This window comes from Centruroides sculpturatus, unplaced genomic scaffold (genome assembly GCF_000671375.1).
Source record: "Centruroides sculpturatus isolate CEXI.00-Female unplaced genomic scaffold, Cexi_2.0 scaffold49, whole genome shotgun sequence".
Taxonomy (NCBI): domain Eukaryota; kingdom Metazoa; phylum Arthropoda; class Arachnida; order Scorpiones; family Buthidae; genus Centruroides; species Centruroides sculpturatus.
Window position 1 is genome coordinate 93,960 of NW_019384317.1, and position 24,698 is coordinate 118,657.

Here is a 24,698-nt window from a genome sequence, read left to right on the forward strand (position 1 = left end):
ATTATATATATATATATATATTTAAGAATTGCTAATGTAATTTATACATTAAATTAATTGTCAAATATTTATTTTGTACTAATTTCATATTAATTTAATGAATTTTTTTATTTTAAAATATAAATAAAATGGAAAAATTATAGAAATTAAAACAATATTTATTACTATTATAATTATTATGTTTTTGTTGTTTATAACAGTATTTTTATTATTTCTTTTTAATAACAAAATTAAATCAGTGTTGTTATTTTTAATGTAATTATAAATACTCTGCTTAATTAATTACAAGATAATACATGATATATATTAAATAAAAAAGGCTTCTTCTGAATGAATCTGATATGTTTGTAATCAGAATTATTTATGTAAAACATTTTTGTAGTCAGACATTTGGGCTCTCGGTTGCTGTTTATATGAAATGTCTACTCTTCGGCATGCTTTCAATGCTTGGGATTTGACTTCTTTGATGTACAAAATAGTCCAAGGACAGGTAGAAATATTTTAATTCTATTCAATTTTCCTAATATAAAAATTTTATATAATTTCAAAGTCACAAAAACTTTATTTTGTTGTAGTTTCCACCTATGCCAAAACATTACAGTACTGAACTAACTAATTTAATTTCTTCAATGCTGAATTACGATCCTAATACTCGTCCATCTGTGAAATCAATATTACAAAATGAATATATGCATAAACATATTAAAAATTTTCTTCAGGAGACAAGTAATTGGTAAAGTAAATAATTTTTTATTTTTTGAATATTTAATTAATTAAATCAAGAAAATAACATTATCAGTCACTTAATTTCATTTCTGTTAACAATTTGCTATCCGAAAGAAAATAAAAGAAACAAAAGTGCATGCTAGTTATAAGTTGACATGCACTTTTTTCTGCTCTTTAAAAAGTGACAGAGCTTGTAAAAAAAAAAGTTCAGTGTTGTACTCAATATATTTCAAAGTTTGAATTAATTTTTTTTGTTCAGGTATACATACCAGTATACCTGAACATATGGATGACAGACTTGTCAGTTTTTTCTTCTGTATGTTATATATTATATACAGGACATTAGACACTGTTATACTGGTGCATATGTAGCCAGCTTTAAATGGAGATGTTGATGACATCTTTCTTTATTAATAACTGAATGTTTAAATAAGCCGAACAACTATTTGATATACTGTAATAGTTCCTTTTGAAATTCTTTATGTCAGAAGAAACAAATATTGATTAAGATTAAACTAGGTTTTATTTTATTTCAGCAGCAATCAAATAAAAATTACAAAACAGTCACTGCCAACACAGCATAAATGTAAAATAGATAATAATATCAAGGAAGAAAGTAATACTGTAGTAGAAGCTATTGCAACAACATCTGAAATAAACGAAGCTAAAGCATACACAAAAAATAAGATTTCATATCCAGCAGATAGTAAGAAAATTTTGTTTAACGAGGAAAATTCTAATAATGAAGTTTTCAAATTTTCAAAAAATTTGGTTAAAAATTTAGAATTTGAGCCTAATCATATAAATGACAAATCTAATCATGTAAAAAATTTTAACAAGAAAGATCGTAAAGATTTGTTAGAAATGAATACAAGAGAAAATAATAAGGATGAAGGGACTGATAAAAGTAATAATTCAAATGGCAATAATAATATTTTAAATAAATCTACAGATTTTCATTTTCCTGGAACCTCGTGTGAAGATATTAATGAAGGAAATCACATTCGGTGCAAAAATTTAATTAGTAAATTTCAAGAAAAATCAAATTCAAATGAGTGCAGTACAGTACAAAAATGTAGCAATAATATATTATTTAAAAAAAAGAAAAACTTTGAGTTTGATGAATTAGAATCTCCGAGGAGGAGGAGGAGAAGAAGAAAATTATTGAGAGAAACTGAAGAGAAGCACTGTGAAGTTTTAGAAGAACTTCGTCCCCTTCCATTGCCACCTCGGAAACCCGTCAGTTTATTAACTAATCACGATATAACTGCATCATCAGAAACCAAACAAAAATCATTTGATTGCTTTACCGACAGCAATAAAAAAATTGATTCGTCAAGCACTTGCACATCTAAAAATTTATATTCTGTAAGTTTTTAATGTAAATATTTTAAAATATTAAGATTTTTAAAACAAATAAAATTAAATAATATATTTTATTATATTCAAAACAGATCTCAAAGCCAAATTCGGAAGCAAGACGTAGGAGGAGGGAAAAACTTCATTTGCCGAAAGAAAAACAGAAGTTTTTGTCAGAATCAGATATTTCTTCTGTAAGGTTATATTTATTAATATGTTTGTAAAAAAATTTATTTTTTTTCATACATAACAAATATCTAATTGATATAATCCACTTGTGTTTTCATGAAATAACATAACATTGATACAGTGATGAGTCTTAAACCATTATACATAACAATAACAGAATGATGATAGAGTATACAAATCTGTCATTTGTCTTACTACTATAAAATGTTTTGAAAATTTATACATTCTAGTACATTATAACAAACTAACTACAAAAATGTATAATAATCAGTTTCACAAACAGAGTTCTAAAATAAATTTACTCACAAACAAAAATGCATACCTCAAATTAACACATTCATCTGTTTATAACAGACATCTTCAGGTATATATTAAGGAGTAAAGAGCTATTATCATACTCAATAGTAGATGCAAAGGCAACTGTAGCAATTAATTCACTCATTTAAAAATGAACGATAGGAAAAAACAGTGTTAAAAATGTAATTTGTTCTACACTATAACTATTAATACATCATAATTAATAATAGACTGCAAAAGCAAATGATTGTTGAGTGGGAATGACATAAAAACATTTGCAATCTATATGGGATAAGCTGCCAAATATCACAATAAATTATTAATTAAAAAAAGTACACTTCTTTCTTCAATGTAATAAATATTTTAATAAAAATTGGATAGATTTCATATAGTTATTTTGATGATAATGCTAAAAGATTATTTAATGGCCATAATGTAGTTTCACATAAAAAGAAGTCAAGAATTGAGTGTTTGTATGAAATGCATATACTTTTCCCACATTTGGGACTTACTTAAAATTATTTATTATGTAGATATTTGTGTTAAAAATATGATATATTTTTTAAATAGTTTTATATGGTTCAGAATAAGCATATATGATATATTTCCAAATGCAATCTTTCCACAATTGGTACACAGTAGAGCCTCGAAAACTCAGCACTTGATAACCCGGCACTCCGGATAACTCGGCCACACCTTGGCAGGGCAAAAAAATCCTTAGTTAATTAATTTTCATTATAGACAGCTTTATAAAAGTATAAAAGCTCTCATAAAGTATTTTTCTGAGGTCTGTCTTATCAGGTAAATTACTGTACAAAGTGTATTCATTAATTTTCATTTTCATGTAGTAAAGGCTCTATGCCTTCATAAAGGACATACTTTTCCTTTGTTTAAGGGTATTTGGGCAGTTTATTCTCTGTTGTATTCTCAAGCAAACAATACATACAAGTACAGTACAATATTTTCTGAGGAAACACGCATACTTATCCTTTTTTAACCCCATTCCCGATAACCCGGCATTTTCACAAACTCGGCCATCCTTCGGTCCACATTAGGCCGAGTTTTCGAGGCTCTACTGTATCAGTAGAATTAATATATACAACAACCTGATACACTTGTAGTATTAAATGATCCGTCAGATTATTTAACAGGCTATATTAAGGTAATTAATAACCAGTTAAAAAGCAATTTGGCTAAAGATAGATGATTAAGTTGCCATCTGATGATAAATTTAATAATTAGAAATAAAGTAATTTTTAATTTAGAATACTATGGAAGGAAAGATCAGCTTGGAGCAGGATCTTTCCTTCCATAGTATTCACTTACATCTAGATGCATTACCAGTTATGTTATCTGGATCTGATCATCACTTCCATAGCTATTAATTAATTAACAAGTTCTGGAAGTAGATATACTACTATGGGACTTACTACTACTAGAGTTTTTCTCAAATAATAATATAGTTCCAATATGGCATAGATAGAAAGGAAAAAGATACCTACATTGTTACTAGCTCCGATTTTAAAAGTTTGTTTTTAATCCGATATTTTTTCATTGTTTTTAAAGGAATTTTTAAAAACTTACAGTGACCAAAGCAGTCTAAAGAAAGGTTGATTGTCAAAAGCCATATTCTAGAACAATGAAAGTGAATAAATGGTGACTGTTCTCTAACAGGCTGTCTTCAATTTTAATTTTATTTTTAATTAGCATTTAACGTTTATGTTGTAGTTTAAAAATATATATTCAGATATGTTGCTTGGACATATATAAACATTTCAAAGCCCAATATTTTATAATGAAACCATACAATTGCCAGATTTAAATCAGACTACTTTGCTGCTACTATTAATAATTAAATACTGAGTAATACTGAGAATATTCTAAATTATTTATTTAATCATAATTATTAAATTTAATAAGAGATGGCACCTAATGCTTACCTCTAGTACCAAATTACTCAGTATTTAATTATTAATAGTAGCAGTAAAGTACCCTAATTTGAATCTGGCAATCATTTGATTTCATTATAAGATATCAGATTTTGAGAAGTTTATATGTGTATATATACATCATGCCAGGGTAAAGCAATAGTCAACTGAGTGCCATAGTGGGTGATTATAGGCCATGAATGCTGAGTTATCCCCACTTGATGCCATAAGTAACAGAAGACAGTTATATCTAAATTAAATATGTCTGGAAGTGAGGGATTAGATGGAGGTCCAGGTAGCATAACTAACAATGCAGATGCATTGTTAGTTATGCTACCTGGTACACAGTTATGGGTTGGAGTCCCGCTCCAATTCTTTTCTTCCAGAATATTCTAAATTATTTAATAAATATTAATTTAATTATTAATGGTAGTGGTAAAGTAGCTTGATTTAAATTTGGCAATCATTTGGTGATATTATTGACATTTATTATCCATCTAATTTCAAATTAACTCTCTTAAAATCCTTAATTGAGTCATTCACAGGCCAAATCAATTAACTCCATTTGTAAATCCTTAATATAATCGTTATTATTTTTACATTTTTTGCATAAATAATTTTATATATTGTTATATTAAAGCATAGCTTTAATGTAAAAATACATTCTACAATGTTTATTTAAATTTAAAGTTTAAAAGGAATTTTTTTAAATAATTGATATTATTAATTTTTATACTTTTTGTTTTGTAGAGTTAATCAATTTGGCAAGTGACTGGCTCAATTATGAAATACATTATAAAATAATAATATTAATGCTGTTTACAAATTGCTTTTTTATTAGGCTAATGAAGAACATGACATTTTGGGAGAAAATGAAACTAAAGAAGAAAAAAAGTAAAATATAAAATTTTTAATTTGATTTAATTTTTTCAAAATGGAAAATCTCAAATGATAAATAATTTATTTTAGTGATGTGGAAATTCAGGAATTTATTGGATTATTAAATAATACTTTACAATTAAGCAATCAAAGAAAACAAAATTCTTCTGATTATGCCAAAAACATTTCAATTGATCCTTCCAATGAAAAACATTCAATTGACAGAAGTAAGTATTAAAGTAATTTTGAAATTATAATCTAATTAGTTAGTTTAATAACGGTACATGACGAATGGACGACCAATGCAGTCGTGGCATTGGCCCACCACTGTGGGGATGTGGATTTGAATCTGGATGGATGACCTTGGGAATTTTTCTTGGACTACATTTAGAGGAATTCTACTTTACTCTCTATAAAACCTCATCATAGGATACATCAGAACCCATTCCTCAAACCCATCATGAACTTTTTTTTTTCCAAAGTCCCTTTTAATGCTCACAGGGAGAAGAGAATTAAATATGGAAAAAATATAAATAATATAACTTAGATACTATTTTATTTTATAACTACAATATTTTTACGAATGCTTTTGTAATTTATTTTGGAAGACATATGCATAAAATAAAATCCATTTGAACATGTAAAACTTTAAAGGTAAGATTTATTTATAGATTAATCTTTAGTAAATTCATATTTATTATGTGAATATAAAAGTAATATGGAAATGCAGCTGTCCACAAGCCATTAATTCATTTTGACTAACAGGAAATGCTGGATATGTAAAGACTTGGCACTAGGAGTGGGAAATGTTTTGTTTGCTGTGGAAAATAAGTCATATTGGCATTGTACCAAGCAGATTATCATATCTCCGTTCAACAATATTTGAAAATGAATGTCAAGAATTGAAGTTACTTAAAAATTAATACTGTATAAACATTGTTGGCATTTATATTTCTTTTTGTTTGTATAAACTGCTGGATTATATCGGGCTAGGATATGGCTACTGTTAGCAATTAATCCAGCAGTTCATTTGGCAAATAATCAGGTTATTGGTAGTTTATACTTGAAGAATATAATTATTAAAATTAGCAAATTAATATGGAATAATAAATTAAAAAGTTTGTTCAATTCTATTATTGATAAATTCTAAGAAATCTTCAAATGCTAGATTTACTAAAACACCTGAACACTGTCTTCTTTATCAAGAACAGCTTGAATTTCTCTCAGATAAGTGTATGCAATTTGAATTCATCATTGTGCACTCCCTTCTCAATTTACATTTACAATTTTTATTGATATAGCTTATAAAATATTCAATAGCTTTAAATCTAAATAATTGCTCTTAACCTCCTGGATCATTTCTCTACTGATCTAGAGATTTAAGAGGCTAACTATGGCAAAACATGAAGATATGCTATCAAACTGAAGCAGTCTTTGTGACAGACAAGCTATGCTAGATATTTTCACCATTCTCTCATATTTTTTAACATGCATTCAACTTATATACAGGAAATCCTCGTTAGTTTGAAACTCAAGGGAAGAAAAATAATCACGACTTTGAATTATCGAGTTTTGAATTATCCAAGATTTACATATTTCTATACAATATGCCAAATGCTATGTAACTGATGTAATTTATTAAGCAAATGGAATACAGCTACATAATCAAAATGCTATTTTCATTAATTAATAATAATATAAATAAACTGCAGATAAAGAGCACATGTCCGGTGAGAACCTTGAGCTGCCAGAAGATAGGTTTTATAGAGAGTAAAGCAGAATTCCTCGAAATGTAGTCCAAAAGTATTTTGAAAGTGGCCCGAAAAGTAATAAGTTGATCAAATGTTTTAGTGCCTTACAAATATCTCAGTCTGATACTTGCAGCCCAATCTTGCAATTCCAAAACCCAGCCATATTTTATGAAATAAGAGAAGGTAGTCCATGAGTAAGATGATACCCAAAAATGTGTTACTGTAAAAGCAAAGCCATGTTAACTAGATTAGAGTTGTTCTTGATCTGTTGACCTCTCATAGTATGGAGGCACTTCAATCTAAAGGAACAAGTTAACATACACATATTGCAATTCATACAGAAATAGGCATATTTCAAACTAACCAAATTCCTAAACATGTAAATCTCTATATCCACAGCTGGGACAAAAGTACAGTTACGAACTATCCGAGTTTGAATTAACGAGGATTTCTTGTAATGGCAAACGAGTGGTTTAAGAACTACATATGTTTAATTATAATAATCAGATATTAATTACCAGTTTTTCCATTGAGTGATTGGTGTAATTTACTATTTTATAGGTACTTACGGCTCTCTGAATAAATGTAATATACATCACGTAAATTAGGCTTTTTTTAAATAAGATTCCAATTATATTTAGCATGTAATTTATCTACTGAATATCAAGAAAGTTTTTGAAAATTTTGTATTAAATTACATTACTACATATAATTAAACACAGTTTTTGCAATAAGAATTAATTTTACTTATTTTTTCTTTATTTAGGCACATTAATTAAATCTCATATTATTCAGAGAATAGACTTGTTGAAAAGGTATATTGCATTGTAGAGTTGTTATATGTTACATATATTTGTTGTTGCTAATTTAAAATATAAATTTTTAAGGGACTGCATCAAAGCATTGGGTGAAAATCGTTTAGATGAACTGATAAAAACTATAGAGCCTACTACAAATTTTGAAATTTTACAAGTAAGTTAATTTCTGTTACATATAATTGAATATTTGTGTAAATTTTATAGAATAACTAAATTAAAATAGTAAAAAGTCAAACTTATGTCTATTGTAAAGACAAAATAGAATTCTGTATAAATTTTGAGTAAATATATATAAAATTCTTCTAAATAAACTCCAAATTTCTCCTAAATATTGTATAATTAATGTAAAATCAAACCTCATAATTTGATATCAAAGCAGAAAATCATAAATATTTAAAATACTAAAATGAAAAAAAATGTTACTTGAGCATTTAAAAAGTCACATTTCACTTATTGTATATTCTGATAGCAACTTCTAATTTGAGTTAGAATTTACAATGATAAAGTTTAATTTCTTTATAATTTCATCATAAATTTTTTTAACAAACAAGTATGATTATGTAATTATTACATTAATATAATATTTTATCCAGAATTCTAATAATTAAACAAATACTGTGAATATTTACACAGTCAAACCTCCATTTAATATCACCATTTGTTTGTGCTCCTTCAACTTAGTGCTAGATTCAGAGGTAAAAACACTAAATAAATTATTTCCATGAGAATTAAGCTTTTTGTACAAGAATCAAAAATTTAATAGGAAGTTTCTGTCCTCATCTTGAAGACAAAATTTTACTATTGTGTCATTCTGCGTACATAATTTTCTGATCAAGCAGTGTATCTTCTAGGAGAATCACTGGTTCAAATTTTCATGTCTACTGTAGTCTGATAAATTTCCTACAAGTTTGATGGTTTGAAGATATTGATAACCTATGTATAACAAAAGTCACAGTTATGCTGGGGTTTACAAGGAAATAATTGAACACTTTCCATAACATCAGTTGATAATCATTTTGGTAATCTCGACAACCATGCTAGTTACCATCAAGCAAGAACAGCAAAAGGATTTACTATAAAAAACAAATCAGTTGTTTAAAGTGGACTTCCGACAGTCCAAATATAAATCCTATTAAAAATTGTTGTTGATATAAATTTCATCTAATGTTTTTCGTATCTATCCTATAAGATGACCCCGGGATTTTGGGGTGTCTTTTTTTATGATTCAAATATCATCTTATCTGTGCAGATATGTGGTAAATACCCTTTATCAGTCATATTTAAATTTTGTAATTAATTAATAAAGGTTCAGTCAATTCAATTTATTGATTTTTCATATTTCATTGAGCGTACATTGAAGAATCAATTTCTAATCCATCAAAATAATTTTATGTAAATGAATTGTTTAGAATTTGTTTATCTTGGAATATATGCTGAAATTAATTTATCTTTATTTGCTATTTTGTCCTAAACTGATCTTTAAAACAATAATTTATGAATCTATATAAGTCTAGAACAGGGCTTCTTAAACTATGGGTCGCGACCCCATTTGGGGTCGCAAGATTTTAATGCAAAATATTGAAAATAATTTGTGAGAGTTTGAAAATGGCACGCTTTGTGTCATAGGTTTCATGAGTTGCACTTTGTGTCACTTATGGTGTAGCGAGACAACAATTCAGCAACACTAGTGTGTACTAGTATAGTGTTGTCGCTTTTCAGTGTATTCAGTTGTCACTGTTCCATTGTAACACAAGAATGAACTATGGTAGTACACCATTATTGATTTTGCAAATTTGTATATATCTTTGTGATTTTTTCGCAACCCAAAAAACATAAAATAATCATAAATGGGGTCGTGAATAAAAAAAGTTTAAGAAACCCTGGTCCAGAATTCTTTGCTTTTATTGCTAATGTTCCATTGCTATTTATTTATTGTACAATAGTATTTGTTGATATTATTTAACTGAAGGTGTCAATTTTTTAAAGAATATTTTATTCAATAACCTATTTATATCAATATAAACTTTGAAAGTATTTGTAAAAAATTCTGTTTTCATCAAATTTATTTTATTAACAACATTAAAACAAGTTAATGAAAAGAATTATTATTAATATTGCTGATGACTTTTTTTTTATTACCATTAACTAGTTTCTGTCAACATACATATACATCTATAGTTTTGTTTTTTACACTTAAACAAATTACATAATATAGAAATAGAAAATTTAAAATACACATTAAATAAGGCTGAAAACTTTCTTTATAAAATATACAGCAGATAAAATTATTGTATATATATATATATATATACAGTAATTTTGATTAAAATATATAATATTATTGGGTTGTTCCCAACTAGCAGATATAATAATTAATTGATTGACACGATGTATCAATATTATATAAAAACATTCAGAGATAACAATGACTAACTCCAATTTAAATTTTACTTGGGATATAAGAAGTCGTACGAAATATGGAGCGTAGCTACATGCAGCCAGGTGCTAAGACAGCTAGTCCAGAAGTGTCTCCAGTCTTCCTACGCTATTGCTCCAGCCCTTTTACCGCTTTACAGAAAGTGGTCCGCGACTGATATATGTACATGAAATAGCTCACGATTGTTACGGCTTAACAAGAAGTAGATCATGACAATATATATATATATATATACACTGGATAACAAAAAAATAATGCACCATGAAGGACTTGTTGGATTTGAATAAAAATTGGTATGTTGCATCATCATAGCTAGATATGTAAATGATTAGCTTTTGGGAACAGTTTCTTGTGTCATATTGCCACCAGAGGAAANTAATAAGTGTATAATAATAAAAACTTATATAATACTTTGTAATGAAAATGATTTCAAAAACTTTGAACATACTTGACAAACCTTTATCTGCAGTAATGCTTAAATTTCAGGAACAAACATTTTTGGCCTCACCCAAGGTCTGCTTCAGAATTAAATGAATTGAAAACAGGATTCCAAACTTGGAACAACTTCAAATATTGGGTTTTAAAATAAATTGGAACATATGCACATTGGTGACTTCTTGCTCTTTGCTTACGTAGCACCAGGCGTATGATAGCACATTGTCATCTTTAGAGTTTATACATCTCCCCGTCTGGTCGGCCCTGTATATTTCAAGGGCCTCGAGGTTCCTTTCATTTAACCTGAAGCAGACCTCGAGTGAGGCCGAAAATGTTTGTTCCCGAAATTTAAGCATTACCAGAGATAAAGGTTTGTTGAGTGTGTTCATTAACACCTGTAATCAGGTTAGAAGATATTGTGAAAACTTTGAATTTTCTATATTAAAGCATGTCTTTGATTTTACATAAAGTTAAAAGGTGTTATTTGGTTATAAAATCCTATTTCTGCAATAGCAAAAAACAAATATTCTTCCAATTTTAACAATTTAATTGATCGAATTTACAATTAGAAAAAGTTCCTTATCTTAATTACAATGATCGAAATTGGCTCCGGTTTATAAATGAAAGCTCCGATTTTTTTTCAATAGCCACTATTGGAGCATCAGTTTGGAAAACATACTGATACATCAGAAACATTCCAAAATTGTGAAATGAACCATCTTTATTTATTTTCCTTCAAAACAATGTACGAATTCCATTATTATCAGTATCAGTTACATCTCTAGTAATAATGGATTAAATGATAAATTTTCACCATTTTACTTTTTAATAAAATTAAATTTACAGAATAATATAATGTAATTACAGGAAATTCTGGAGAAATCTAACTTTGAAGTAAAATATTGAAATTTGAGTTTTAAAATTATATAATCAAATTGAAAAAGTGTTGGAAAATTGCACACAAAATGTTTATAAGGGTTGTGTTTGTGTATATTGTTTTGTGATTTTAAGATGTGTCGTGATTTACTAATCGCTATTTACCACACAACTTCCGGCACATTGAGTTTTCAATCTCAAATGTTTTTGGCTTTATTTGGAGGCCCTCTTTGGGTGAAATAACATGACAGAATTATAGTGTACTGAGCTTCCATATATTTTAAGTTATTCGAATATCACATATTTCATTGGAAATTTCCGATGAAATATGTGGGAAATGTCTCCTGGTTACTCTACTTATATGCCCACATTGAATGTCCTAGAACAATTTTTTCCGGTCATCTTTAGAAAAAAATCAAAATGTCTAAATTTTACCTTTACAGCCCGATACATTGTTATTTTAAAAAATTTTTTGGAGGAGAACTATGCATCCACTGTATACATAATCATAATAATTAAAATTTTTCAATTCAGATGTCTCTTAAAAGGGTTATATGGTAAAGTCTCCAAAATTTAGAATCATAAATGTTGACTTGATATTTTCTTTTCTTAATTAATATTGGAACTAGTTAAGAAGTATTTGACTAAAGTACTGCATTTGTTTTGTTCCAGTAGAACTGTTTAACACTTTTCATTTTGTAAAAAGCAAACGAGTAAGATTTATCGGCTTGCTTTAATGCTTTCCGGCTATATCCAGGCCTACACACGATTCTGAATATACAGTAATACGCTGCTCAAAGCAGATTTGGTAGCATAGCTGGCACAGGTTGCTTTTGTGAAGTATCCATATACAAACATACATAGACCAGCCAGACAAGGGATTACAACAGACATAAATACACCAAATTTTACATCATGGCATGCACAACATGCAGGGGTGATACTGAATATACTGGTGCAACGTGCAATTCAACCCAGTGTAAATTTAGCATCAGCTGTTTGAGCACATTCTATGAACTGATAAGGTACTGTACATTTTTCCAGAATGGAGTGTGTACACCAACACTGTCCCATTCTGGGACCACCGTGTTCCCCAGACTTGACTCCGCTGATTATTTTCTTGCTGGATCATCTAAAAGCATCAGATAGATACAAGACATGTAGGATGGCAATGCCAGTATACTACTTGTGACCTATAAGGCAACTCTAACCTTTTGTAAACAGTTGAGAGATTGTGTGAATTGAAAACAACATAACTCATAAAAAAATATATTAAAACGAATTTATTACACCTTCATTAAAAACAAATTTCTTTTATCTATTTACAATCTTTTTAATAACATCTGTTAACAACAAATATTTATGAAAGAAATGTGGAAATCGCCACCAAATACTTCCAAACACTAAAGACAAACTGGTCAGTCCTAAAAGATAAAAAGACACAGATCCAAATTCCCATTTTGTCGGTTTGTAGGCGGGACGGACCACTTCTGTTATGACGTCTGCGGGTACGTATGTGTCGTCTTGAAGCTGAAATTTTAGTAATTGTCCCAATTTTAACTACTTTATCGATTCTATTATGTAATAAAAATACTCAAGCATACCTTCTTCAAATACATTGCAAGAAATTTCAGTTCTTCGTAGAGATTATGTGCGTTTTTAATACTTTGTTCGGTTTCTTTAATTAAATTTTGTACGTTAAATGGTTGCTGTACGAAAAATAATAATGTGTTAAGAATTGTTCATTATTCTAATAACATATGTACTTATTTTATTCACGCGTCAAAAGTTAGCATTTGAAAGTAAATTCTACACACTAAAATTGACTTTATCATCATCTTTTTGAAACATTTGAAAGATTATTCTTAGCAACGATCTGTTTGATAATTAATTAGCAAAACTGAAACCTATTCTATTGATTTGTTTCAATCAATTTATATTGATGCTCCTGTAGAATGTCTTTCAATTTTTAATATCTAAACTTCATAGAACAACACACATCTTTCAATATAATGCTTTATGGATAATGTTTACATGAAATACAAAAACTGGTTTTGCTACTAGCATTAGTTGATGTCTTCTGCAATTAATTTTTGAAATGTTCATTCATAATGGTTAGGAGTTTGTTATAATTGTAATTAACACAAAAATAGTTTTTCAGGAACTATTTCAAAGGGAAATTCTTTACGAACTGTTGCACGTAGACTTCCCCTTTATTGTGATTGCCCAAAGTGACTGGATCCCAAAATATAAAGATGTTAGATGGGACATGTCAACATCGGATGAATCGCATGACCAATTCTGGTCGACAATTGTCGGCTTTCTGAAATCAGAGATAGACATTATGAACAACCAATGGACACTTTACTTGACCATATACACTTGTTTATAAAATAACCTGTGGCAATAGCAACAACGAACAGTTAATAATGGCTCCAAATGTAGCTTTTTCTTTTTAAATTTATATGTCAAATAATTAGCAATAACCATCAATTTCCTGTTATAATTGATCTGCAAAACACCTTGGTACTTAATTGTCAATTGGGCTACTGTTTCTAAAATTATATATTAAAATTTTTATGCCATAACTTGTGTGATTCATTTTTGGCTTCCTATTTTTGAATAAGCCCAATAGTCCAAAAATCATGAAAAAAAATCTGTGACAACAATTTAAAACAAATTCACAAAATATTTTGACATTTTATGAATTTTATTTTAAAATACAATTAAATCACCAAATGATCGCCTAAATATCGGGCTATAATAAGGCTAATTAAATGATTGGTATAAAGTAATTTGACACTAGAGGTAGACGTTAGGCGCCATCTCTTAAGTAAATTAATAATTATAATTAAATAAATTTAGAACCTTCTGGAAAAAGAACTTGCCCGGAATGGGGCTCGAACCCGCAACCTCCGCTTGCCATGTGGTGAGCTTGCCAATTACACCACCCAGATCCCGAGCGAGTCCTCGCTTCCAGAAGTATATTACATTAGATATAACCTTACTTGGTTAAATACAGCACTGACTGGGGACGACTCCATCGCCCACGGCCTAAGACCATCTCCACAACGGCACTCAGCCAGCTATCGCATAACCCAGTGAAGTATATATATATATATATAAATTACGGTCTTAGGCCGTGGGCGATGGAGTCATCCCCAGTCAGTGCCGTATTTAACTAAGTAAGGTTATATCTAATATAATATACTTCTGGAAGCGAGGACTCTGTCTGGATGGTGTAACTGGCAAGCACACCGCATGGCAAGCGGAGGTTGTGGGTTCGAGCCCTGTCCCGGGCCAGTTCTTTTTCCAGAAGGTTCTAAATTTATTTAATAATTTATTTATTTAATTATAATTATTAATTTACTTATGAGATGGTGCCTAACGGCTACCTCTAGTGTCAAATTACTTTATACCAATCATTTAATTAGCCTTATTATAGCCTGATATTTAGGCGATCGTTTGGTGATTTATTGTATACTACTCTGGCTTTGAGATGTTATTATTTATAAAATATAATTGTCATCCTGGCTTTTTTTTATTAATATAATTATTAATTCAGATAATATTTTTATGGGTATATTTAGATAAAAAGTAATAGCATGTCGTCTAATAAATTTCACGTTTTTGCAACATTTTATCACAGCTGTGTAATAATTGTTTTAAAAAATGAATGAATATATATTTATAATAACAATAATGAAAAATAATAATTTCAGGCTGCCTACAAAACTGAATTTTTCTATTATATTAGGCAACCTAGGAATTATTTTTTCTTTCATAGTGTGTTAGGAAAGACATCCATTATAATAATTCATAATTCATAACTTAAATTCTGATATCATTAAAAATAAAACCACAATTTATGTATAAATAAAAAGTCTTTACCTGACTAAGTTCTAATATTCTTGGATGGCTCTGAATTTTATGTCTCAAATAAATAATGGTACCTCTAAGATAAGCTAGATGTCTGCTAATGTTAGACATCATCATCACGGCTTCAGTACAGCTGAAATTATTTTAAAATTACTCTTAATGGCATTATTCTACATTAATCTCAAATATATAATTTAAATATTGTTAGATATTTATATAAACTCTGTTCTCTCAATTAGTTGTATGTCGTTCAGAACTTAGCATAAAGTTGCTATTGAAAACAAATCTTACAGGAACACTTCTTTTGACAGAAAAAGTAGACTTATTTTCTATAATTTAGAATGGATATGCATTTCGAGCTCTATGCCCCTCTTCAGTCCTTATTTTATTGTGTGTATTGGTAAAAACTAAGAACTGAAGAGGGGCATAGAACCTGAAACGCATATCCATTCTAAATTATAGAAAATAAGTCTACTTTTTCTGTCAAAAGAAGTGTTCCTGTATGATTCGTTTTCAATAGCAACTTTATGCTAAGTTCTGAAGGACATATAGAACATACAAAAACTGTTCTCTGTTAAAAATTATGAAAATAGAGGGTCAGTCAAAAAAGGAGAGCTTATCACAGTACTAGCAGAACATGTTTGTGCAAATAAGAATGCAGAACCATTATGGAATGAAGCTAGAATTATGACATCTAAAAGAAACAGTATCAGAATAATAGAAGAATTAATAACAGCAAAAGAAAAAAATCATGTAATTAATAAAAAATGTAAGGGGTCTGTCTGGCTTGGTCCATAGATATGGATAATGAGATCAATAAAAAAAAAAAGAGGCGAAAGAAAAAGATCACTAAGAATGAACTAAGAACAAACTAAATATGAACCATCTTTAATGTTTAATTGGCTTAAAAACTGATTATTAAGTAACTAGAAATAACAATGGGTTTAGGTTTTATTTTTGAATTGAATAATATATATTGAAAAACTTTTAAAAAAATCAAATGTACAAATAATAATGTTCCTGTCTTAGGAAATAAAATATCAAGTGAAAGATTTGAACATATAGTGGAAGTAACAAACCTGTAACCATTAAATATGCAGTAACTAACATTTATTAATCTAATGTTTTCAGTCCTTTAGATTGACCATCTTCAGAAAAATGCATAAAATTTAAAATTTCACAAAAAGAACAAAGCCATCCGTTGTCCAAAATGGTTTTTATAAGCTTCTATTTTTGGAATATAAAAATTTTAAAAACACACATAGGTTATTTTTACATATTATACAATATCACACGATATGTTGCAAAATCAATACACATCTAAAACATTTATTTCCCAAAGCAAAATAACCTATGCATAGAACCTTCCAAATTACACTTTTCATATTTGTACTCTCGCACTTGCATCCTCTTACATCATTTGCTTGTAGATTTTATTTATCAATACTTTCCAGTGAAACCATGGTGTTTTCTCTGTAATTTACTGTCTGCCCCCTTTATGTATCCTTATGAATGTGCAATGCTTCAGCATATTTAATCCATTGCTTATCCTGCTTAAATAATTTACTTACTGCATATTTAACAGTTATGGATTTGCTATTGTGATAGTGCAGTTACAGAAAGGATTAAGGATACACTGGAATTCGAAAATTTGAGAAAAAGTTACATTCTGTCAAGTTTTAAATCTGTATCCGGAGATGAGTTGAGAGAGCTAAAAAAACTTTATTTAAAAAGTATTAAATGACCTCTACAAAGAAATAGTAGTTTTCTAAACATATTTCAACATATTTATATAGTAAAATGCAAATCTGACTATTAAGCACATGATACTTATAGATTGATAATCATATATTATATAGCCTGTTAATTTTTAATAATAGGACAATATTATGAAGAAATAAAGTTTTTATTTTTTTAAATTGTCTAGTGTTTCTTAAATAAAAAACATGATTTTCTTAAGTAATATAATTTTTCTGATTCTATTTCTCATCAGAAAGCATTAAATTATTATTCATGCACTAATTTATTATGGATGCTTGAAATTTAGCCAAAGCCAGCTCCAACAACTATTTATCTATTAGTAATCTTAACTACATTACATTCGAAATGACTTCCTCAACATATTGCCAACTCTCACTAGTACTAATCATTATTGAGTGTTATGCTACACTTACATATGTATTATAACCAAAACCCAAATCAGACAATTTAGGTTTAAGTTTGATTCAAAACAGTAAACAAACAAGTGATAAATTCATTGAAATGGTCGAAAAGGAGAACTAAAAGATGGAATGTCAATCCATGCTCTACTTATTTTGTGTTGTGCAAAAAGACTTTTTTTTGTAATGCTCGAAGTTTGTAAAAGTAATTTGATTTATTAAAAAACAAGATTTTGTTTTTATTTGTGAAAAATAAAGGGCATGAGTTTATGCCCATCAATTTATCTTACATCAAGATTACAATCACTACACCGTTAATCACTAAATCACTCATAATTCACTGCAATTATGAGTGATTTATGCAATCACCACACCATTCATAAATTGTAAAAACGAGCCAAAACACTCATCAAATACCCTTAATTCACTATTAAATTAATTGAAACCTAATTAATTTTTAGACTGATGCACAAAACAGAACTAATAAAACAAAATAATTGAACTAGACATTTCCTAAGTTTAATAAATTCACTTGTATACAGCAGTCTTGACCTCTTGTCCAATAGAACAATTTATGAATGTTTTCTGAAAGCAGAACATATTAAACAAAAATATTTTTTCACAAATTAAAGACAAAGTCGCTCTAAAAATATATTTTAGACAATCACCATTTTTACATAGTGTTCTAGAACAAATTATAGACAGCTGGACCTTCCTTTTTAGGCTACACAACTGCCTACATTTAAAAAAGTTCCTTAAAAACACAAATACCAATAAAGATTAAAAAATTCTTTAAAATTGGAATGGTAAATCTTGCGACATCTTGTTAGTTCATCCTTGTCCAGTTGGGTTTCTGGCTCCTTTTATCTACCGAGGATTAGTGCTGACAAATGTAGATTACGCCAAGATATCCCTCTGGTGACGAATTTTAACGATATATTTGAATTTCCATCGGATTGTTTAATTTGAATTTCCATCCGATGGAAATTCAAATTAAACAAAAATATGTTTTTATAATCTTCTAAACTAAATAAATTGATGGTAACCACCAATATAAACACACATTTACATTGTACATAAAAGATTTTTATAAGATTGAACTCATCAATAATATTTAAAATTACATTAAAAAATGAAATATAAAACTTTAAAAATTTGTTAACAATTATTAAAAATAAATTAATTTTGTATTAATTATATAAATACCTAAGAATATTCTTATCTTGAATTTCTGGTGTTTTGGAGGTCTTGTATTGACTTGCATTTAAGCAAACAATTTCTTTTAATATTACTTCTCTATCATTTGGATCTATGACTCCAATCTATATTTAAAAAATAAAAAAAAACTGATTTATTCTTTTTATTATATTATATTATATTAATAATCTCGTGCTTTGTGGCCACCTCACTTATGTGGCTATCCCAGAGATTCCCCTGTAAAATCCCCATAAATTTGTAAAAAATATACCTTTTTTAAGTCTTCTTCATTCAACGTAAGTAAATCTTTATAAGAGAGTTCATTTTCGTAAAAAATTGGTAACAAATCACCCCGGCCAATTCCAACAAAAAATAACTCCAATTCACTAAAGTGTGTAATATTTCTAGAAAGTAAGTAACAATTTTTGAATTTAATTTAAAATTACCATATTTTCAATAAATTATGATTATTGAATAAATAAAATAAATTTTACAATCGATAGTTATAGTATTGAATATATATATATATATAAACAAAGAAACTTCCAAGCTTATTTGTCCAATGCTAATTCTCTCAGTTATAACGATTATTTTACATGGAAAAATTATTATAAATAAAGCATTATTTACATGAATTCAAATAAAACAAATAATGCTGAAAGCAAAAAAAAAATTAATCAATTTTTTGCATACATTTTTACATTCAACATGGCTTTATCTTTGATTTGAAATGTTCATACCACCAGTGAATTAAGCTTGCAAAATAATTTAAGTAGTTTATAACAGAACAATCTTGTTAAGGAAAAAAAATATTCGATATTTAATCAAATAATAAAATGTGTAGTAGTAATTATATATTTGATTAAAAAAAAAGTGTTTTACAAAACAAAACAGAGTTATACAAAAATGACTAATAAGAAGAAATCAGTTGTGAAAAAATAATATCTTATGAAGACAAGAGATGACTGTTCTCCTAATTAACAATCTCATTACAGGCAAATAAACAATGGAAAAAGTATATTGAAAAATAAAAAAAACTTTTATCTTCAGAATTCATCATTTCATAGTCACCACTGACAAACCAAAAAAGCATGAATCTTCATTTACACAAACAATTTTTATTTGAGGCTACACCCCTGTAAAAAATGTATATTGGTTAAAAAAAAATGGATGTTGGTCATTTTTTATGAACTATTTGTTTTAACTTATTGTCACCAGAAGACCTTTTTAAACCAATTTACATTTATTACATAGGTGTAAGCCTTAAATAAAAAGTCATCTCTGTAAACGAAGATTTGTTTTCTTTTTTATTTATCAATGGCGACTGAAACAATAATTTTGTAGACGAAATTTATTTTGTATTCTTCAATATACAATTATTTAACAAAATAAACAATGTATATAACCATAAAATCAAACATTAATAACTAAATAACAAGAAAATTACTTATTTATTGTATGATGCATTAAGGATTAATAAATTAATCAATTATTAGTTAATTATTTTTATAAGCATAATAAAGTATTTGAAAATAAATTATAAGGAATTCATTTAGTGAGATTAAATAATCAATGTAATCTAATATGAAAAAAATAAGCTGATATTTTTGGTTGTTTCAAATGTTTTTGAACATATTCATATAAATTATAGAAATTTGTTTTTATATCATTGCTTTAATATTAAATTCCAATAATTATAAGCAAACACTATTAATTAATTACCACTACAATGTGTCAGTTATATAACAAATTACTACATATATCATGATTAAAATCAAAATTTTTTAAAAATATCTTGGTGTGATAAATATTTATTAATGCAAAATCATTTTAAAATAAGAGTTTCAGTATAATCAAATTGAAAATTATTCTATCCTTGTGTTTAACTAGTTCTGTTATTAAACTTTCATGACCCAAGCTAATTCTATTTGCCATATGTTCTACAACTGTGCTTAATGTAAACGTAATTATACATGATTTGCCATCTTCAGTCTTGTAATTTTTGGAGATTCGAATACACACATATATTAAAAATATAAATATGTTCACATTTAATGATATTTTTGAAACATGTATTCTAAAATTAACTAAACAATTATTGGGTAGATGAAAAAAACTTGCATATATATTGATATAACAAACAAAAAAGATAATAATAGCATTTTTCTTTTGAATTTTTATAGGTTTATTAATACATTAAAAACATACAAACCTCACACAACTAGATCTGACTCTCTCATGAATTTTGTGTGGATCATTATATTCCTTTTCAAAGGCTTCAGTCAGAATTTCTGCAATCTAAAATGTAATTAAATATTAAAAGAGTTTTATCATGTCAAAAATAAGTTAACTTTACTAATTTAAAATCAACAAATATTCACTTAGATTGCAAATATATAAATTTTTTAACAAAATTTTATCCTGAAAATTTCTTAAAATCAACTCCAAATTTATAAAGAATTTCAGATAATTCACTTTATAATAAAATCAATGTAATATTATTTCTCTCAAAATAAAAATTATGGACGAGTAAATGCAAGATGCATAATTCTTACTTCGGGAACTTGCAATCAAACATCAAATAAAAATTTCATAGCACTGACATTTCAAAATATAAACATTTTAGAAATTAATCTGTCAACTAATTAACATTAACCAAAACATAAATTATGCAAACAATGCAAGATTTAAATTATATTTTTATAATTCTTTCATCACTTTTCTGATGTTGGAATAATGCCAGTATTCAAATTAAAGTAACCCCTCATTATATCACTCATTCAGATAAATACTTTTGTATTTGAAAGACAAAAAAATTGATTTAAGCCAATAATTTTTAAATAATCAGTTTCCATTGAATTTCTTGACATCCAATCATTAACCTTGAAACCACCATTATTTGGAGATCAAAAATAGAAAAAAAAACAGGTGAATAAATACACTGCTTGTATTACACTATCTTGATATATTACTTGTTTGGTTTGTCTCCCAACATGCGTGATAAGATGAGGGGGTTACTGTAATATTATCTAAGGAGCCATACAAATTACTTAAAACAGATGGTAAACGGTTTAATAAAATGATTAACGATCACAAGCACATATCAATTATTATTAAACAAGTAAAAATTTATATTGTACATAAAAATATATTTCTTAATAAACTATTTTTATTAATATAAAGAGATAATTACTTGACTATATCCTTTAGAATAAGCTAGATCTGCAGCATTTTGTCCATCAATTGTTTTTATTGTAGGATCAGCTCCATTATCTAATAATAATCTCACTATTTGTCCGTAGCCATGATTACTTGCAAATAACAAGGCCTAATATAATATAGAAAATTTAAGTTTTAATTTTGAAAGTCTTGGAATACATATAAAGACATTGAAATAAATTATTATTGATATAATAATATACACAGCTCTTCAACTAAATTGCACCAGATAACAAAATGAGATTTATGAGGTATGTTACACAATACAAGATGTAATTGGTTTGAAACGAAAAGTAGGTACGGAAGACAATACAATAATCGGTACTGAGTGTATCTGTTCTGGGCAGCAATAATAGCTTGTATATAGAATAGTATCAAAATAGGAAAGATTTCAAATGGCTGTTTCTGGTATCTCACAAGATAGAAGCTTAACGTATCTTACATCCAAGAGATGAAAAACATTCTGAATTATGTATGTCTGACAGTCTTCTTGGAAGAGGGGAACCAAAATTATCTGCAAGTAAAAAATAACTTCAACTTCCAAAATCTTTTTGATCATCTAACTTATGGTACCACATCTAGCAATCATTGATTAGAGTTAAAATAAAGCATATTCGGCAAGAACACAAGTCAAATCCCATACCATAACATTCCAAGACAAGGCTATATCATCTCGGAAATGTGTTTCCAGAAGCCATTTACTGCAGCATCTCTACAAAAAGTCATCAATTACAATCTGTCAGACTAAACTGCATTTATTTGAAAAGGCTATGCAGTGCCAATCATTATCAGTCCTATAGTCCTTTAATCCTGAAAGACTTCCAGTACTCAAGACCACAACAGCCTGAGAAAGAACTGTGTAAATTATAAAAGTTAGCAGATCATATCATCAAGTTTTAAAGGCATTGTTTAATATAACAAAATATCTAACACTAGTGAACAAAAATTGTTCTCTCATTGTTTCATTTAATTAATTATTATGGGACCAAAGTTTGAATTTGAAGCTAATAGTATCTCACATAAAATGATTATAAGATGAAGGTGATGCATCACAATGAAGCTGGAGAGTAGTATGCAAATGTTGTAAAGCTTTAGGCCTTGCAGCCTCAACAAATACAACAATCATAAACAATGCAGAAAAAATTAGTGTTCTGATCTAACAGTACCTACTGTTTTTGCATGTAATACTATATATACAAGGAGTGCATGTTTAGAAAAGACAAACTTTTGACTTTATGGATTGATGATTTGACCAAAAAAAAACAAGTTTATGTTACTCAAATAATCATGAATAAAGCCAAGGCTTTGATAAAATTAAGAAAGAAATAGATAGTAATAATTTGTTACTAGTAGAAGATGATTTTTAAATTTTAATCCCTCTCAAAAAAAATTCATAACGTTAAAGTATCTAAGGAAGCTGCAAGTGTTAATATTATGGCAACTAATAAACATCTGACCAAATTCCAAAGAATTATAAATGAAGATGAATATTCTTCTGATTTATTCTTCCGGTCTTTAATGTGGATGAAACAGGATTGTATTAGAAAAGGATGCCATCTAGGTCCTTTATTATTTCTGAAGAAAGTCTCCCTGGTTTTAAAGGCTCAAAAGATTTCTTAACTTTTCATCAGAGCCATTGAAACTAAAGCCATTGTACTGTACCATTCAGAGACACCAAGAGCAATGAAAAGGATTGTGAAAGCACTTCTTCCAGTTTTTTGGCAATACAATAAAAAAGTCATGGGTTATGAAAATTACTTTTACTAAACAGTACATCCGACTCTTATCCTGAGGCTTCCAAGTTTTGCAAAATTAATAACTTTCCTAAGAGAGTGTTATTGGTCAAGGACAATGTTCTCAGCCACCCACCTAATCTTCAAGACATCCCTAATGGACATTTAGATCTCAAAATATTTATTTACTACCATACACAACATCAATTATTCAATCAATGGACCAAGGCATGATTGCAACATTCCAGGTATATTACCTGGAGACAACCTTTAGAAGTACAATAGAGCTAATTGATACAGCAATTTTGGTGAAGAAGTACTGGAAGTTGTATCATATTTTGATGATCATCATCAACATTACATTTTCCTGGAAAGAAGTGAGGCAATCCTGTATGAATGTTATTTAGAGAAAATTGTGGCCAGATGCTGTTCTGGAGTGTGATGGCACAGAACTAGTGGCAGAAGTGGTAGAAAAAAATCACAGACATGGCAAACAAACTTGGTTTTCAAAACAATGGTGCTCAGGATTGACTGTCAATGATCAGCATGACTGTCAAGTAACTCATCGACTTTCACTTTCAAAATAAAAAAACATTGAAGAGCTAGCTTTACAGCTAGAATAGGTACCAGAAGTGCAAGAATCATAAATGAAGCACTTTTCTATAAAGTTAATGCAAGACAATCTTACCAAAATCTAGATAACTTCTACACCAACAACCTTGACTGGGTGCACAGCTTTGCAATCTTCAAAGGAGTCAATATTCTTTTCCAGTCCTATCATATTTTGTTGGAAGAACTGCAAAATGTTGTGACTGA

General features: G+C 28.2%; 2 protein-coding genes across 6 annotated transcripts in view; one reads left to right on the forward strand and one right to left on the reverse strand.

The window, feature by feature from the left end:
• Positions 1 to 8,227, forward strand: part of LOC111623788 (serine/threonine-protein kinase Nek4-like) — a 19,335-nt gene extending 11,108 nt beyond the window's left edge. For 4 of the 5 annotated variants that reach the window (XM_023366492.1, XM_023366513.1, XM_023366504.1 and 1 more), the window contains exons 5-12: positions 383 to 490; positions 576 to 733; positions 1,263 to 2,094; positions 2,181 to 2,279; positions 5,341 to 5,393; positions 5,469 to 5,605; positions 7,896 to 7,944; positions 8,017 to 8,227. In XM_023366492.1, the coding sequence (XP_023222260.1) occupies positions 383 to 490; positions 576 to 733; positions 1,263 to 2,094; positions 2,181 to 2,279; positions 5,341 to 5,393; positions 5,469 to 5,605; positions 7,896 to 7,944; positions 8,017 to 8,110 (1,530 nt within the window). In that variant the 3' untranslated portion in view covers positions 8,111 to 8,227. The remainder of the gene's footprint in view (positions 1 to 382; positions 491 to 575; positions 734 to 1,262; positions 2,095 to 2,180; positions 2,280 to 5,340; positions 5,394 to 5,468; positions 5,606 to 7,895; positions 7,945 to 8,016) is intronic. The other variant, XM_023366521.1, reaches the window with a different exon arrangement.
• A 4,386-nt stretch (positions 8,228 to 12,613) lies between these two features.
• LOC111623653 lies at positions 12,614 to 22,708 on the reverse strand. The gene is made up of 8 exons (XM_023366317.1): positions 22,592 to 22,708; positions 22,124 to 22,258; positions 21,143 to 21,228; positions 19,202 to 19,334; positions 18,940 to 19,055; positions 15,587 to 15,707; positions 13,300 to 13,404; positions 12,614 to 13,225 (listed from the first exon to the last, which is right to left on the reverse strand). The coding sequence occupies exons 1-8, from the start codon at positions 22,706 to 22,708 to the stop codon at positions 13,010 to 13,012; spliced, it is 1,029 nt and encodes a 342-aa protein (XP_023222085.1). The 3' UTR covers positions 12,614 to 13,009.
• Positions 22,709 to 24,698: the final 1,990 nt, after the last annotated feature.

Coding starts and splice junctions, on each gene's coding strand:
- LOC111623653 (XM_023366317.1), bottom strand. CDS start 22,708: ATGATCAAAAAGATTTTGGAAGTTGAAGTTATTTTTTACTTGCAGATA. Junction 13,405..15,586: donor GAATATTAGAACTTAGTCAG/GTAAAGACTTTT, acceptor TTTTTCGTACAG/CAACCATTTAACGTACAAAA. Junction 13,226..13,299: donor TTGCAATGTATTTGAAGAAG/GTATGCTTGAGT, acceptor CTAAAATTTCAG/CTTCAAGACGACACATACGT.